The 17,963-nt window shown below is 41.1% G+C and overlaps 1 protein-coding gene across 1 annotated transcript; it reads left to right on the top strand.

The window, feature by feature from the left end:
* Positions 1-10,968: 10,968 nt before the first annotated feature.
* On the top strand, positions 10,969-15,876 carry LOC117163081 (uncharacterized). The gene is made up of 2 exons (XM_076625559.1): positions 10,969-11,547; positions 15,688-15,876. Exons 1-2 carry the CDS (start codon positions 10,969-10,971, stop codon positions 15,874-15,876), a joined length of 768 nt encoding a protein of 255 aa, XP_076481674.1.
* The last annotated feature ends 2,087 nt before the right edge of the window (positions 15,877-17,963 follow it).

The following is a 17,963-nucleotide window of genomic DNA, read 5'->3' as shown; positions in this document are numbered from 1 at the left end:
TATGCTGTTTCTATGTGAATCGTGTATCTAAGTGGAGTCCTAGGTATTTGACTTGCCTTGTTTGTATTATGTGCGTGCCGTTCAGTATAATGTTTGGAGGTATCTGTTTTCGCAGTATGAATGTAATGTGGTTGCATTTATCGGGGTTTGCTTTAATTTGTTTAACTCGAAGCCACTTTTCTATTTTTGTGATATGTTCTTGTAGTGATGTGACTGCTGTTGCAGGGTCAGTGTGCCTGACTAGTACCGCTGTGTCGTCCGCGAATGTCAGTATCTTGCTATTAGTAGTTGTTGATATGTTGGCCATGTATAGTGTGTGTAGAATTGATCCTAAGACGCTTCCTTGCGGAACCCCTGCCTTGGTGTCTTTAACTTCAGAGTATGTGTCTTTAATTTTTACTACGAAGGTTCTGCTGCTTAAGTAGGATTTAATTAAATGGTATATCTGCTTCGAGAATTGTTTTCTGATTGATTGAAGTAGACTTTCGTGGTTTATTTTGTCAAATGCTTTCTCGATGTCCATAAAGAGTAGAGTGCAGTATTGTTTGTTTTCTAATGCTAGAATTATTTCATTTTAAGTCTGTGCATTTGCTTTATCGTGGAGTGTTTGTTTCAGAATCCAAATTGGTGATCTGGTATTGATTTTTCCTTCTCTATTATTGGTTTTAAATGGGCGTAAATTATCTTTTCTAGTATTTTGGGAAACACGGGAAGTAGTGATATTGGTCTGTATGATGTTGTTTGGTGTGGGTCTTTGCCTGGTTTGGGTAACATTATGATCTGAGCTAGTTTCCATAGTAGGATAGTTTAGGATAGTATTGGATTCTTAATATTGCATTGTCAGTTATTGTGATTAGTCGTATCGCTTTTGGAGGAAGGTTTTTCAAGATTTTACCATTGATTAGGTCGATCCCTGGTGCTTTATTGTTTTTTGTTTTCTCGACTATGATATTAATTTCTTGTGCTGTTGTTTTAGGTATGATATAGTGTTTGTCAGTTGAGGTACTAGTGGTTGACGCATCCTCATCGGTATGACAATTGTGGTTGCTATTATTGATGTTATGTGGTGTAAATATGTTGCTTAGGTGGTTGGAAAATTCTTCAGCTTGTTCTTCGTTGATTCTTGCCCATGTATCATCTGCTTTTCTGATTGCTGGGACTAGTTTTATTGGCTTCTTCATTTTTTTTTTGTGGCTTTCCATAGGGAATAGTTGGAGTTCTCGTGCACAGATAGTGACTCTATGAATTTTGTGAACTCATTGTTATTGTGTTCTTTTATTTTGTTTTTAATTTCCTTTGCAAGTTTATTTAGGTGTTTTTTATTTTCTTTTGATCTATGTTTTTGCCATTGTGCTTTCGCTTTTCTTTTTTCTCTAATTTTTTTTTCAAGGATGTCTGGCGGGATTATTTTTGTTCGTCTATAGTTGATTCAGGTATGGTGGTTGCCCATGCTGCTTCCTGAATAGTTTCTGTAAGTGTTGTTACTGCTTGTTCGATGTGTTCAGGTGTTTTCAATGGGATGTTACAATTGATTTTGTTCTCAATTATTTCTTTAAATGTTTGCCAATTGGTGGTATTATTGCATAGTGTCTCTGAATTGTTATAAAGTAATAGCGAGTTATATGTTACCGTGTAAGTGGATGCGATATAGGAATAGAAACAGAATGTTGCATGGGTGGCCCCTTCTGTCCTTGTCTAATCAGACATGTACACTGATGCCGCTTGTTGATCGGCGTTACATACTTACATATTTACTGTACGAATGTGCATGCATTATTAAACAAGGACACAAGCTTCTATGCAGCGTTCTCTCTTTATTCCTATATCGTTCTTTTAGCTCGTTCATGCGTCATTATGATAGTCGAGTGCCTTGTGGCATAACCTAACTTCTATCTTTGGTTTATATATAGTACATATGTATAAACGAAGGTTGGACGAGCTTGAATATTCCACGGATCCTTCGAATTACGACACCGTGCACGACTGCATATTAAAAATGATTATCATTAATGGTCTAGGTTAGATTTTTAGATTAGTCTTTTAAATCCGTTGTGAGGCCATAGATTTAGTTAATGAATAACAACATAATTGAAATTTATATTAAGCTTTATTTTTTATTGCTCTGAAATTTGAAATATTTTAACTATGATCAAAGAATTTAATTATTCGGTTGTCAAAATCGTGTTATCGTCGGAACAGTTTTTCGAAGACATTTCTTGTAGCCTCGCATGTGCAATTGTGGACGATTATTTAGATTTGTAAAGCATGGCACAAAGATATAGAGATCAATGGCTGTTGGATGTAAACAGATCGTCTAACATTTTTCATCAAACTCATTATTTGCGTCTCAGTTATTTGTATTATTGAGATTTTACACAAGTTACGAATGTTGCTCATTCCTACTTTCGATCATTATTTAGATTAAGGTCCTTCTCTCTCCGATTTTAATGATTTTCGAATCTGTTGTCGGCACTATGATTCTCAACAACTTTTTCCTATACGTATAATCGCCGCCCTGTAGACCATCGACGTCTTTATGAAGATTTCATGAAAAGTATGGGTATGTATACATACATATTATTGACATTTTATACGAGTTACGAATGTTTTACATTCTTACTCCTACTTTCACTCATTAGCTTTTTTTCGATCGTCTGTGTAATCGTGTGAAGTGACAAATGAACGGCGAATTAAAGGAACAACAATGTTGTGGATCTTAAGTTTCCTAATGAAAGCATAGTTGACAAATCTCATCCTAGAACGTGGTTGCCACATTTCGATTATTGTTCTACGCTCGTCAGAATAAAGTCCGATAGAATAGCTATGGCAGTGTTACATTGGGTGCTTAACATAAATTTATGTTAATACATAAATGTATGGTATAAAACAATAAATATATATCTATTAATAATAGAAAAAAGTAGTACGAAAATTATTTATTTGCCTACAATGATATTAATAGTAATAACAGTCAACGGGCATATTTAAATGACAGTATATGTGCGATTTAAATGGCTGAAGTTGTGCAGGATCTGCTGGATTTCTGCGGCCTTCCTGCCGTCTAATTACGCTGCGCAGAATTTGTTACATTCTGCTGCCAATCTGCACGCAAATGGTCATCAGTGTAGTTATTAGGCTAGTTAGTGTTTTATTGGAGAATGTAATAACGAATACAAAATACACGATACAGTTTATATTTTACAATTTTATAATTTTATATTCGCTGCTTTGTACCAAAGAAAACGAATAATGAAGAAACAAGATATAAATAGAAAGAAAAAAATAGAAGATGACAGGAGCTAGACTAAGTAAGACGATACTAGAATTATATGGAAGATAAGGAAATAAGACTATTTCGACACGATAGCTTAAGAAGGAAAATACATTGAATCTTTTATACGGGTTAAATTTATTCGAAAATAGAAATAGAATAGTTTATTGGACGGAATGGTCGAACTGAACGCTACGTAGTTCATGACCGATATCTTGTCCGCGTTGACTCGGCCATCTGACAAGTGCGTGTTCCATAGTTGCAGAGTTTTACGTGGTCGAAGTTGTGTAAGATAGCTGTATCCGGAAGTTTAACGTAAAAGTATGTTGATCGTAGATTAAGGTAAATATATTCTAGTTGTCATATTGGTTATACATTATACTGGTTTGTTTCCTTTGCTAAAAATTGCCAACGAACATAAGTGTTGCAGCTGGAGAAGTGGACTGTGGCGAATAACGACGAATAGCAGGAGGACTAAAGAAGAAGGAAAAAAGCGTTTAATCGCTGATAATGAGGAAATGGCGAGAAGGCGAATTGCGTAGTAGAAATGCGTAAATAAAATAAGGGCATACGAAATCTAGATGTGTGAAAGATTAAGAATGGAACATAGTAGCGATGTTGATTTAGTGTAGGAGTTTGCGGAAACATGGGTTAGTTTTGTGGAAATTGTAAAGTATGTAAAAAGATTGTAGGTTAGATGTGTGAAAGTTGAAAGAAGTAAGAAGGGAATAAAAAGAGAGTATAAAATAATAATAGTTACTACGTAAGATAATATAATTTTGTGGATGGTAGAAGAATGGATTTATTTGGGTTTTAGGAGATTAAAGAATAAAGAAAGATACATTTAGAAAATATATGTGAGTTTTTCATTTGACTATTGATCATAAATTGTAAAATTAGGATTGAAATATAGTTGGTATATAGAATATAAATATAAATATGAATATAAGAAATATGTAGTTGTAAAATATGTGGATAATGGAATAGAATGCTATTAGGTAGTAATTATAATCTGAAAATATATTAGTAAAAACTAATACGGTTGGAATTTTGTAATTACAGGGATACTATATGGAAAGTGATTAATGTTAAATAAATTCTATTTAAAGGAACGAAAGGTATTAGTAATAAAATATAAGGATATTATTAAAGATAGTAATTATATAATTATAGGAAATGTGATGGTAAGTATGGTGGGTTGTAAGTGTGGATGAGATTTATGGCTTGGTACCCAGATAGAAAGGAAAGGAAAATGGATTCACTTGGCATCCGCGTGTCTATGACAGTCTCCAGGTCCGGTAATCCACGAATGAACGTATCTATTGCGCTATCTGCTAGCGGTTTAATGCTCTCATTCGTGATCTTCCCGTATTTGTCCTTCAGTACAATTTGAGTTCCGTTGATAAGAATGCGAATACGGTCGTAGAAATTACCGACGGTTTCATTATGGCACATACACCCCCTAGCTATTTCACGTTGATAATACAGATACGTTTTATCGACTGCAAATTGATCTTTGAAATGTTTAATCAGTTCGTTATCGGTGTAAAGTATATCAGTAAATGCTATAGTGGGCATGATTCTACAGTTTAGATAATACTGCATTTACGAACAAACCTTGCAGTTCTTTAGGAATATGTTGCCATTCTTAATGTTTTGCAGAAAACCTTCCAAAGCATACTCGATCCATCGAAATATGGAATGTTAACGATCGTGTGCTGATGTCTGAAGCACTCAGTTATCGATGACCGTGTCGTTATTATTATTAGTAGTATTATCAATCCCTTGCCATACTTTGATGAATCTGAGTCGTATGAGAATTTTGAGCCAAACCTAAATATCACGAGTCAGGTTCGTGGTCTTAATCTCGGGCCAAGTATGAACGTCTCGAATGGGGTCTTTTGTTCCAATGTGCTACTTAGGAGATATTTTCGTGGCGCAGATAACAGCTAAAAGCTAAACAAACATAGGCACTCGGAGAGACCAAGAAAGCTTTAATCGTTCTTCAATTCTTGCCATTCCATTGAATGAGTTGCACACGTTTTTTACGTCTGCTCTACGAAATGTAATATTCTTACGATCTTCTTTTTTTGTCAAACCCTCCATCATGTTTAAGAAAAGGAGCGAAATTACCAAAAAAGCAAGTAATTCATGTGGAAGTAAGAGTAATGGAAGGGCTTTCCATGTTTCAAGATTTCAAATGATGGATATTGAAAGAATTACAAGCAGTGACGAAGATTCTAATGACAGCAACATGATTATGCCAGTGAGGAATCTCGCGAGAAGATTCATTATAGATGACAGTAATAAAGAAGAAAATACAAAACCTGAATTGAGTGTTGAATGGGACTGGAAGGAAACTGATAATACACCAATAATTTGGAAATATTTGTGGGACATATTAATTACGCAACAAATCTTTACGCCCATCAAATAATAAACAATGAGAGAAAAAGGAAAGTGGATGATGCTTGGTTTCCAATTACCCACGACGAAATGATGGCCTATTATGCGCTCTGTATTTTGATGACACAAGTCAAAAAACCAAATATACAAATATATTGGCCTAAACGAGAAGTCATACAGACACCTATATTTGAAAAAGTAATGCCTTTCAAAAGATTTTGCATTTCTCGAATAATGAAGCGAATTGCAGCAACGATCGCCTTCAAAAGATAAAACCAATCATTACTTACTGGAACGAAAAATTTAATAACATTTACACGCCGGGTAAAAATATAAGTATCGATGAGTCATTAATGCGATAGTCGAACTCGAAGATGGTATCCCGCTGGGGGTAGCCATCCACATGTTATTTAGCAATTAAGTTAGAAAAATTTACCAAATGTCCAGCTGGGCAAATTGTAAAGTACAAATTAAATAATAATAAAAAAATTTTTTACTTTTGTATAACCGTAAGCTGAAAAACGCTGTTACGCAAAGAGTAGAATTTAGTGAAACAAAAAATTATTCTAAATAAGGAGAGGTCCATGTTATTGTGCCCTTGAATATAAATAATGTTTTGGGTTACAAGGTCCAGAAACAAAGAAGCTATCAATAGATTTCTATTGCTATTTCTTGTAGCCTTTAGCTAGAGCTTTACTTCAATATATATTTCTATTACAAATTTATCCACGCGTTTCTCTATCAGATAACCTCAATAGTCCAGAAGCACTTTTTCGGATGACAATATTATGATAACTACGTTAAACAGAAGATTTCATTACATTATCAGCCAGCCCTAATAATTTCATAACTAATAATTCTCTAAATTTTCTGATATTTGTATTCTTCTTTGTTGTAATCTTGTAGACTATTAAAGCGTTTACAACTGTAATTTCCAGAAGAAGTTGAATGCCAAGTTTGAGGTACCGTTTGAGTCCTTTTATTTTTTTAAATATATTTTTCTATTACAAATGCATCCCCCCGTTCTTCTATCAGTCAACTTCAACAGTATTATTACTTATACAAGATTTGCTGTAATATATATGCTGTAATAGTAATATGTCCTAATTAAAATATTTTTTAAAAGTTTCTGGTTCAAATTTATTTGAATTCCACAAGAGCACCATCGTGTGAAGTCAACATTGGCGCGGCTTCTCGCACTCAGTCGAAGATATCATGTTTCCAGTTCCGACACTCTGTCTCCGCCGCTTCAGCTCCTTTCCCAACCATTCGAGCGCATTGCTTGAGACCAGATTCTTCCGAGTTAAATGTGTTAAAAGTATGGCAAGGAGATATTAAAGCACCGGTCGCGTTTGCACTTGCGACATTTTGGTAAACCATTTTACCTTATCATGTCGGGAGATTCAAGTATGTCATAAGACAGTTCATGTACAAATTAATGCTAATTGAGAGAAAGAAAGAGCAAATTTGAAGAGTTGAAAAATTTAGAACGATTCAGATATAGAGTGAATATATATTGTTGAAGTGGGTCTCACTTCAAGGAAAACTCCACATCTTTTCTAATGTTTAGTTTTTCTAGTCCTCAAAGCCAGTGAGTATTATTTAGCAGTAAATCAATTTGATGAGGCCTAACGAACATTCTGCAACCCATCGAAACAACAACGTAGACAGTGTCCCAGAGTCAGCAGCCAGTAAGAGTATGACTATCTCTGACTCTGGGACTCGGCGACATCCCCTCCAAAAGAGCCAAACACATAGTATATAAGCCTAACCCCAAAATCAGCTCTCGACACTCTGTTCTAACATTCTTAACCGTGATTCTGCTGAATTCACATAACAAATTTTGCCAGCATATCTAAAGTCTGAATTTTTCTTACCTTGTTCGTGAAACGTTTAATCCTACGCGAAATCATTCGAACGACGCGAGGAAGTGACTTCTTAATTAAAGTAATTTCTTAATTTCATCACTCTCCGTGTCTTCGATGTAACACCAGCGTGCGGATCTGGACTAGTATACACATTGTACTAATACTTAAACTTACTGAAATATATTTCTGTTATACATTCATCCACGCATTGCTTCTCTCTCTCTCTCTCTCTCTCTCTATTACGAGGTAAAACCTTAACATATAAAGATCGGGTTATCCCATCGTTGCCACCAATTCGGTTGTGACTGGCGGGCGTATATTGTACATGCATGTCACTTATGTAACTACCCATTTGAGCAGATAGAGAGCGTTCTGTACCGAAGCTTCGAGCAGAAGTGAAACTTCGAGAAACGATTAGGGATGGGTCGCAGAATTTCTTTTTGAGCTGGAGGAAGGGAATCACCTTCGACGAGGTACTGCACGTAGGGAAACATTACGCCAAACTTATCTTCTTCGGAAATATCAAATTTACGATACCTTCTGTCTTTGTCACACGAAGTGCATAGAGAATCTAAAAGTATTGTTCGAAAATACTGAAGAGCTGCGATCAAGCTAATTGGTACGACTCAAAAGTAACCTCTTGTATTCGAACATGAATTAGAAAAATACCTATGAATATTTTCACATTTTTGTTTCATCGCATCGGTCGGAACAAAGCTTTCAGAGTAAATTAGAATATTTAGAGTAAGAGGAAAGGCATTGTTTTATTTTAGAATTGAACAGTATGTTTAATTTTGAAATTATTCTTTTGTCCTCCTAGGTTAATTATAAAAGCATTTAATAAATGTAGTCTTGATTCTATTACTGGTTCTTTGAGCTTACAAATTACGAACATGAGATATTAATTGCATTTTCACCGATTTTATGTATGTACAGAGAGTCAAATAAATATTATATAAGATATGTCATGTCTTTGACAAATGATACTATACCTTCAGATCATTAGAGATTTGTTAGAAAAGCCTATCGCAAAATTGACTTTGATCTTAAATTTCAAGATCAAAACTACAAAATAACACAAATAATAAGTGTTTCCTGAGTTGGTTTTTGGCATAAGTAATTTAATTCTTTCCTAGATGGAATACTGAGATGCATCGACCAACATATAAAGAAACGTTATTCTATTTATGAATAAGTACTTCACCTTCATATATCCTTCACGTGTTTATCTGGGAAAGAATTAATAACATCAAATCGTGCTTTCTTCGATGCCATTAAACTCTTGCGTGAAAAGTTTCTTCATATAGTAAGCAATCTTGCAACAATGTAAGATCATGAATTTAAGTGCTTTATTCTATTTAAGATGGACTATCTCACGCGCTAAGAAATAATTTGGTGTTTCCTAATTAACATCAAGTTACTTACTTTCTATCTAACTGTGAAACGTAAACATATTGTAAATAATGTCCATGCAATGCATTCATCAGTAAATGAAGCTTTAAAATTATTTTACAATACAGCGATTGATTTGGGATTCATGATTTTTTTAAAACTTCTTTTCCTCATGACGAGGTGCTACACGCTATAATAAAAAAATTTGACTTTAAAATTCACCTTATTTGGATAAACTTCCGAATGTTACCAAACGCCAATCTAAACAAAATTTGATGAGAATCATTATATGAGATAATATACTTCAAATATAAAATATTATGTTCCGAATATATAGAGCCCTATATAATAACAGACTTGTTAGCTGCTATTAGGTAGCGTCGGCCACAGTATTTCCGACCGTGATTTATCTAATGCAATCCAATTCTGATATCTCTCTTTAAAAAGAGTGGGTCGTTTTTTTCTGCCCATTAAACGTTTTTGAGCTTAAATATTTACGCACATATTTGTCCCTCAGCCATATGTATCATTCGCGAAGAGAAAGAAGGCCAACGAATCACCCGAACTCCCCGCGGACCCGGCTGAAGAAATGAAAACAGCCACAACGGCGGACATAGGAGCCGAACTGATTCGCCGGGCCGCCGAAGTGGCCAAGGCTGCCGAGGCACCCCGCGGCCACAAGGGCACGCAGGGGAAAACCCTGAAGGAGGCGGCGAGAACCATCACCGCGGGCGTGACAGAGTTAGTGAGGAGAACGGACCCTGTCACCGACGCACTCGCTATAGCGCAAGGACGCATAGCAACACTGGAGGCGGTGGTAGAGGCACTCCGAAAAGAGCCGACCTCGCGCCCCACCGCGGATGAGAGCAGCTACAGGGCGCGTCTCGCTGCGGTCGAGCACCAAGTAGAGGAGATGGGATCCTTGCTGCACCGACTGGAGGAACAACTGCAGGGAACAGAAAAAGGAGAAGGAAAGGAGGTCGCCCCTGCCGCGAACACGAGAGGGATGGAGCCTGGAGCCCCAAGCGCCCCAGCGCCCAAGGGAGGCCGAACGGCTGTCACCGAATGGCAGACCGTGGGAAGGAAAAGAAGAGGAAAGAAGAAGGAGGCAGGGAAGAAGCAGCCGGCGAAGCTGATCCCCGAGACAGGGGCGGAGAGCCAGAGAAAAACTCCGGAGAGTGGATTGGAGAACGCACGAAGAGGGGGAGGCAGGGGGCCCCTCCCGCGCGCACCGCGAACGTCAGCGGTAACAATCACCCTGACGGACAAATCGAGCCAATCCTACGCGGAGGTGCTGGCTGCGGCCAAGGACAGTGTCTCCCTGACCGAGCTCGGCATCAACACGATGAGGATGCGGAAGACCATCACCGGAGGTGTCATCTTAGAGGTCCCCGAGGACCAGGGAAGGGAGAAGGCCGCAGCGCTCGCAGCACAGCTGACGCAGGCTCTGGACCCGAACGAGGTCCGCGTGGCGACCCCCTTCCGAGCCGCGGAGGCAAGGGTGTCCCTGATAGACATAGCGGCCACCAAGGCGGAAATCCAGAACACCCTGGCGAGGGAGAGCGGCTGCAAGCCGGAGGACACCCGGCTGGGAGAAATCCGCCCCGCTCGGAACGGACTGGGCGCCGTATGGATACGAGGCCCTGCCAGTGCAGTGAGGAAACTGGCCCAGGCTGGAAAGGTCGCCATAGGCTGCCTTGGGATAGGACACACGGGGAAGACCTGCACCGCCAAGGAGGACAAGGGGCACCTGTGCTTCAGATGCGGCGAACCAGGGCACCAGGCGAGAGTATGCACTACTGCGAGCCCGAAATGCCTGCTCTGCGAGGCGCTTGGAGCACCGTCGGTGCACAGGATGGGGGGACCGGCCTGCGCCCCCTCGAAGAAAGGAACGAAAGGAGCCGCCCGCGGATCCACGGCTGCAAGAGGCAGCGAGAAAGGCTCCCCGTCGCAAAGCGACCCTAAGCCCGCGAACAAGGAGGTAGGCACGGAGGAAGCCACAAACAAGGAAAGGACACCAAGGAACTGAGAATGCGTATCCTCCAGACTAACCTGGGAAGGTCAAGGCGAGCACAAGACCTGCTCCACCAAACCATCCGGGAGAGCACGGTCGCCCTAGCGGTGGTGGCGGAACCATACAGAGTTCTGGATGCCCCGGAGTGGGTCGGAGACACGGACGGAATGGTTGCCGTCACCTGGACATCAACGCCCGGGGCGTTTGCCCACGGAGTCCCGCTGGAACGCGGCAACGGGTACGCCGCGGTCGAGTGGGCAGGGATGATGGTAGTGGGGGTGTACGTGTCACCTAACAGCGGACGGGCAGCGTTCGAAGAATTCCTAGACGGAGTTGGCGACTGCGTCAGGCGACGATTCCCCCGACAAGTGCTCGTCCTGGGAGACTTCAACGCGCACTCCACGGAATGGGGGAACGCCAGGATCAACGCGCGCGGCCGCACGCTATCAAACTGGGCCGCGGGACTTGGTCTTCTGTTAGTGAATAGGGGCTCGACCAGTACCTGCGTGACGTGCAGAGGGAGCTCCATTGTTGACATAACATGGGCCTCCCCCGAGGCATTCAGGCGGATCTCAGGCTGGAGAGTGGCCGAAGGGGTCGAGACGCTGTCGGACCACCTCTACATATTCATGGAGGTGGACGCACCTGGACCTGGAATGCCGACGACAAACGACGGGCGCGGCCCGCCGAGGGGGAGACACGCGCGCCCACCACCTAGATGGAAAATAAAGGAGAGGAATGAAGATCTACTCCGGGCGGCTGCTATAGCAACAGCTTGGAGCTGGGAGGCCTCGACAACGACGACTGAAGCAGACGTGGAAGAAGAGGCCGAGAACCTCCGCCAAGCCATGACAGCAATCTGCGACGCATCCATGCCACGAGCCACACCGGGCACGGTGCGAAGCAGAGCAGTTTACTGGTGGAACCCCGACATCGCGGAACTGAAGACGAGATGTGTCCGGGCCCGAAGACAGTACTTAAGGGCCCGCCGCTGGCGACGACGCGACGAAGAAGAAGTCTCCTTGCGCTACTGGACGTACCGCGCGCTACGGCGCTCGCTACAAAGGGAAATTAAAAAAGCGAAGGACCGTGCCTGGTCCGAACTGGTCGAAACAGTCGAGTCGGACCCATGGGGGAGGCCATACAGGACGGTGACACAGAAACTACGCGCGAAGGGCCCCCTGACAACGGCGGAAATGGAACCTGCACTGCTGACGCGGATCACCGGAACGCTCTTTCCCCCACAAGAAAACAGAGCGGCGGAACGGCCACGGGAAACGACACGACCGCTGGAATGGAGGGACGACTGGGAAGTCACAGAGGAGGAGATATGGGAGGCAACCAGAAGAATGACCGCCCGCAACGTGGCACCGGGCCCGGACGGAATCCCTGGCCGGATCTGGGGGGAAGTGATGGGGGTCATGGCCCCCAGACTCCGGCACCTCTTCACAAGATGCCTGAGGGAGGGAGTCTACCCCCGGACGTGGCGGACGGCGAGGCTGGTCCTGCTCCATAAAGAGGGCCGACCGACGACCTCGCCGTCAGCGTACCGGCCGATATGCCTACTGGACGAGGTCGGCAAACTACTCGAGAGGGTAGTCGCCGCCCGCTTGGAACGACACATAGCGGGCCAAGTGCCAGGTTTGCACGAAAGCCAGTACGGCTTCCGGAAGGGGCGCTCGACGATTGACGCGGTCAGACGCGTACGAGCGATTGCGGAGGACATGGTCTCCCGGAAAGGCGTGGCGCTGGCGGTTTCCCTGGACATCGTCAACGCGTTCAACACCATGCCATGGGACAGGATAGTGACGGCCCTGGAGCACTTCGAGGTTCCCAGCTACCTCGTCCGATTGATCCGAGCCTACCTCGACGACAGGTGGGTGTGTTACACCAGTAAGGAAGGAGAGGAAAAGCGATCCGTCGAGCGTGGCGTCCCGCAGGGCTCGGTGCTGGGCCCCATACTATGGAACGTTGCGTACGACGAGGTACCACGATGCCCGCTACCCCCAGGCGCGGCCATAGTATGCTATGCGGACGACACCCCAATCCTGGTCGAGGGTCGTGGCTGGCACGAGACACAGCGCAGCACACCCTGGAGCTCTGTCCGGCGTGGGAGCTGCCCCGCTCCACCCTACGGCACGCCATAGGAGAAACGTTGACCCCCTCAGCGATTGTGGAAGCGATGTTGAGAGGGTCACAGGAATACGAGGCCGTCCGCCTCTTCTGCGAGCGAGTTATGCTCGCGAAGGAGCAAGCGGAAAGAGAGAGAAAAAAAAACTCTCACCCCTGCAGGATAAGACGATGGAGAAGGATGGCAGTCAGACGACCCAGAGCCGCCCCGCCATCACCCCAACGGACTACGACCAGAAGAAGTGACAGCGCTAGGGGCAACGACCTCCCCCTAACGCCTACTCAATAGCCGGCTCGAACAAGAGAACGCGAGAAGGGGATGCAACTGAAGTTAATTCATAAGAGGTTCCTGGAGCACCCCTGTCACGCGCATAAGATGGTCATCGTGGAGTTTTAGTCGGTAGGAGTCCGACACTACTCTGCTGTTACGCGATCATTGCAGCAGCGGAGTGTCCATGAGGATTTCTCCACGTACAAAAAAAAAAAAAAAAAGAAAAAAAAAGCCATATGTATCATTCATACTCACATAGTTATATTAATTACCGAAAATTCCATTTAACAGCTGTAAATATCTATTATATATTGGATCTTATATCTTCTGGACGTATGATTTCCCCATAAGATAAGATTTTATATTTCAGATCTACTATCTCATCCTATGATATCCACCATATTTCGTCTTGATCGACTATCGGTATTCGGAACTACAGCTCTTTTCCCAATAGTTTTTCGTCGATGCGAAAGTGTAGAATCATGTGCAAAAGCCATAACATATGTTTGTTAAACACCCTGTACCAAGTTTTCCCCGATATTATACAGTGCATCACAGGTTTGTACAGTCGAACTTTTTCTAGATATTTTATGGCTATTATATAGAAGCTAAACAACGAGATGCGATAAGGTTTAGATCATTCTCTTGTTAATCGGTCGATTGAAATTTTTTTGTTTGGTATAACATGGTTCAAAGAGAGCTTTAAGATAGTCATTGTAAATTTTTTATTAATTCGTCTTTTTTCGAGTTTTCAAGGCTACCTCTAGTTTCTTATAGATAAACCTATTATCTTTTTACACTTATCATAACAAATATTATGCAATATATTCTTGCATATGCTGTCAAATATAAATATGTATAACATATGCATTGTGTAAAAAATGAAAATAAAAAATATATTTTTAGAATTCTGAAACCATGAAACACATTTCTATCGAGGTCGCATTGTTTTACCTGCTTTCTATAAAAATATGTATATGTATATACATCCGCTATTTTAATAATAATAATTACTAAAGGAAATAATGCCGTGTTTTCAACACACAAAGATATTCAGAGACGTAGCACATAGTGACATGTTTAGAAAAATTAGAAGTGGTTGTTTACAAACGTAACGTTAAAAGCTCATGTTTTCTCACTACTTCTCATTAAAATTTTCGTCAAAATAGAACGCAAGGACAAGAATACGTTATTTGTATACGTCAGGTCATACTTTTCGACCAGTTAAAGATAAGATATTATTCGCAAAATAGTTCCATGTTTGGCATGAGGCAAATTACTATTGCAGATTATACAGGAAAGAGCTGCTGACTGTGGTACACGCATAGGAGAATTGCCTGGAATACTCAGCGTTAAGCAAGGGCTCGATGACGGAAACTCGATGGAGGATGGATGTTGATGCGAATAAACAAACTGCACGTTTCAAATATATTGACCACACAACATAACTTAGGCAGCAGCATGAGGACAAAACGAATGTTCCATAAAATCTCTTCCACAATCTAACAGACTAAATCTCCTAAGTACGAAAGTTGTATTTCAGGGAAAGTGAAAGAAAATCCACAATTAAATGTACCAAGACTAGCGGAAATGAAGAACCGTAGAAAACTTAAATCTAAAGGTCTTAGAACTGTTACGAGAAAGATGTAAAAAGTGTCAGTACAAAGAATTCAGAGAATGTTTAAGACTAGCTGGGTACAGTGACTGGTAGAGTAGCCAAGAATGAACTCTTTATTTATAAGGTAAATGGGAGAAAACGAATAAACTTCACAAAGGAGTTAATTTTTATGACTAAATCGAGGTGGAAAGATGTGACGTCTGTGAACGAAGGCAACTTTAATATCCATAATTTTGATACAAGAACTAGAGTTGTGGACTTTTTATTTGAAAAGAAAATAATGAATTAATAGATCAAAAAATTATTCCAGACGAGATAAATAAATATATTCGAATATTGTCGAAAAGCGATAGTTTCCATATAGGCTATACACAGTTAAACTTATTTTACGTATTTTTAGAGTCACGAGTTTGTTTCGTCAGACGTTCATTCCCTTGGTTAGCTAGCGTTTACCGAGAAGTTACTTTTATTTATTATTTACATGTAATAAAATATTTTCAAGTTTAGTTCACATGTGTTGGTTGGTGATCATCAATCAACTCTAGTCAACAGGATGTGAGTCGAGATGATCATGAGAAATAGGAAACTAGATGTAAGACAAGTGCTCGTGATGGAGAATTTTGAGGCTAGGTTGAGTGCAGAAATTCTGTGAATCAAAATAACCATGCAAGTTTATCAGGGATCTAGACATTGAAAAAAAACAACTTTGACACATAGAAGATACAAATAGAAGCGGTGCTCATAGAAAATGACGTGTGGGATTTGGTGAACGGAAGAAAAGTGAAACCGAGCCACGATGATGCCAGAGAAACTGGCGATAGTGAAGTGAAATTCAATATAATTTTCTTGGTAAATCCGTTGGAAATAAAACAAGTCAAAGGATGTAGTAGCTCCTGCGAAGCATAGCTAATGTTGGATAGCATATATCAATCTCAGGCAACAGCTCAGAAAGGCATTCTGTTAAAACAACACGTCTTGTAATAGATGCAAAATTATGACAATGTACGCGAACATGTACGTAAATTCTTTGATACAGTTGATAAGCTAAACGAAATAGAAGTTCTCCGAAAAAGGCGAAACCGGAGAAGAGTAGGTTGCGCAATCGGGAGGATTTCAAATTTAGATGTCATCGATGCAGAGAAAAAGATCACCTACAAAGCCAATGAATGCAAGAAAAGACGGAAAGAGCCAATCGCTTGCGAACAGCCATAAACTGTATTGAACTGCGCGCGAATGAAGATTTTTCGGATACGAAAACAGCGAATCGAGCGGAAAGTATACGCTGCAATAATGTTTAGTGTTTGGCATAACGAATGTTTAATGTTTAGTGTACAGCATAACGAACATCGAATTTAGCTACCAGTGCGTCGTTTGAAATTGTCGAGAGATGAAAGGTATCATTCGCTGTCGATGTTCAAGGAGAGAAGAAAAATATGACCTTGAAAAATACGTTGGAAGACGATAAAGTTGCCGTTTACGAATAGTTCGGTAAGAAAAGACGAGATATTCGACTTGATACACTCGAATCCTTGCGGTTCGATGAAGATTCCATCTGTTGGAAAGGCCAAGTACTTTATCACATTTATCGACGATAAGTCATGATGTGAGGTAAGCTTTTTCAAACATAAAAGTGAGGCTTCTGACACTTTTAGGATTTTAAGGTTATGGTAGAGAACTAGAAGGAGAGAAGAATAAAATATCACCGATCGGACAATGGTACCGTTTTAATTGAAACCTCCTGCCTAGAATATCCTGGAGATTTCGTTAGTACTATCGGCAATTGTCTATAACATGAGCGTGCCAGGTGCACGATTTTTTTTTGTACTGTGTGCAGTAAAAGCGATATATTTTTCTTGTTGTAATCTCTATTATATTAAAGCGATTTACAATAGTTTTAATCATCAGGTGTAGTATACTTGAACAAGGAATTCGAGCAATCTCCAAAACAATAGGGGATTCCTGCGAAGACTTGCCGTTTTGAGCGAAAGCGATTTCAGCTGCGAATTACATATGCAATTGCTGCCCAAGCAGGTAGTACAAATAACATTCTATTCCTGAATTGGAATTACACCAGACGTGAGACATATAAATATAAACCTATAAGTATAAACATAAATATTGATTATTTGGGAGTTTGGATTTGTTCTCGGTCAAAAAACTAGAAAAAGAAAATTTGAGGAACATACCAAACAAGGAATACTATCGTGCTATTCATGCCCGTGGGATACAGGGTCTGGAACCAGGAAGAGAGAAAGATAATAGCGTCAAGAGACATCTCGTTTTTGGAAACTTTTAAAGATTATGCCCTGAAAGAAGACAAACGTTGAAGCTGCGCTTGAAAATGACGAGGCTGAAAGTGAAAAGATGTAGTTGTTGAGAAATGTTAGGTTGGTGTGATCGCTAGTTACTACAAGCTAAGTTGGTACGACTTCTAACGACGCCCTTTTGTCTTAGAAGTCGACCACGTGTTAATTGGCCAAGTGTATTCTGTGTGTTAAGACGTGTTGTACGAGGCGGAGAAATATATGGAGAAAATCAAATCTGTGTGAATCGATTAATTATCAACCCCAAACCCAGATCAATTAACAGTAGTATGAGTCGAGACTCCGGTCTCTTTAACCAGTTGGAGGAAAAGGCCAAAAAATATAATACCAGGAGCCATGTGCTACCACCATATGCGCGGAATTTGAAGTCGCCAACTTTAAGTAGACTATTAGGTTAGCTAGTGTTACCTATTAAGTAGGCTATTGCAGGGGAATTAGGTCGTGCAAAACATGTTCAATCCGGATGGTACTTTGGAGCTCGACTGGTGGCTCGAAGATTTGCCGAATGTCTCGGGGTCCACTTTAACGAGACTTTTCCACCAGTAACTCTTATGACCTCTATGCGCCATGTTTTGGCCATAACGGCTAGAAACGGAATGCACACCGTTTATGGATTACACACTGTTTCTGGATTACACACCGTTGTATGTCGTATCTCACTTTCTCGCA

Source organism: Bombus vancouverensis, chromosome 16 (assembly GCF_051014615.1).
Source record: "Bombus vancouverensis nearcticus chromosome 16, iyBomVanc1_principal, whole genome shotgun sequence".
NCBI classification, from domain to species: Eukaryota; Metazoa; Arthropoda; class Insecta; order Hymenoptera; family Apidae; genus Bombus; species Bombus vancouverensis.
This window is presented reverse-complemented; position numbering and strand designations above follow the sequence as displayed.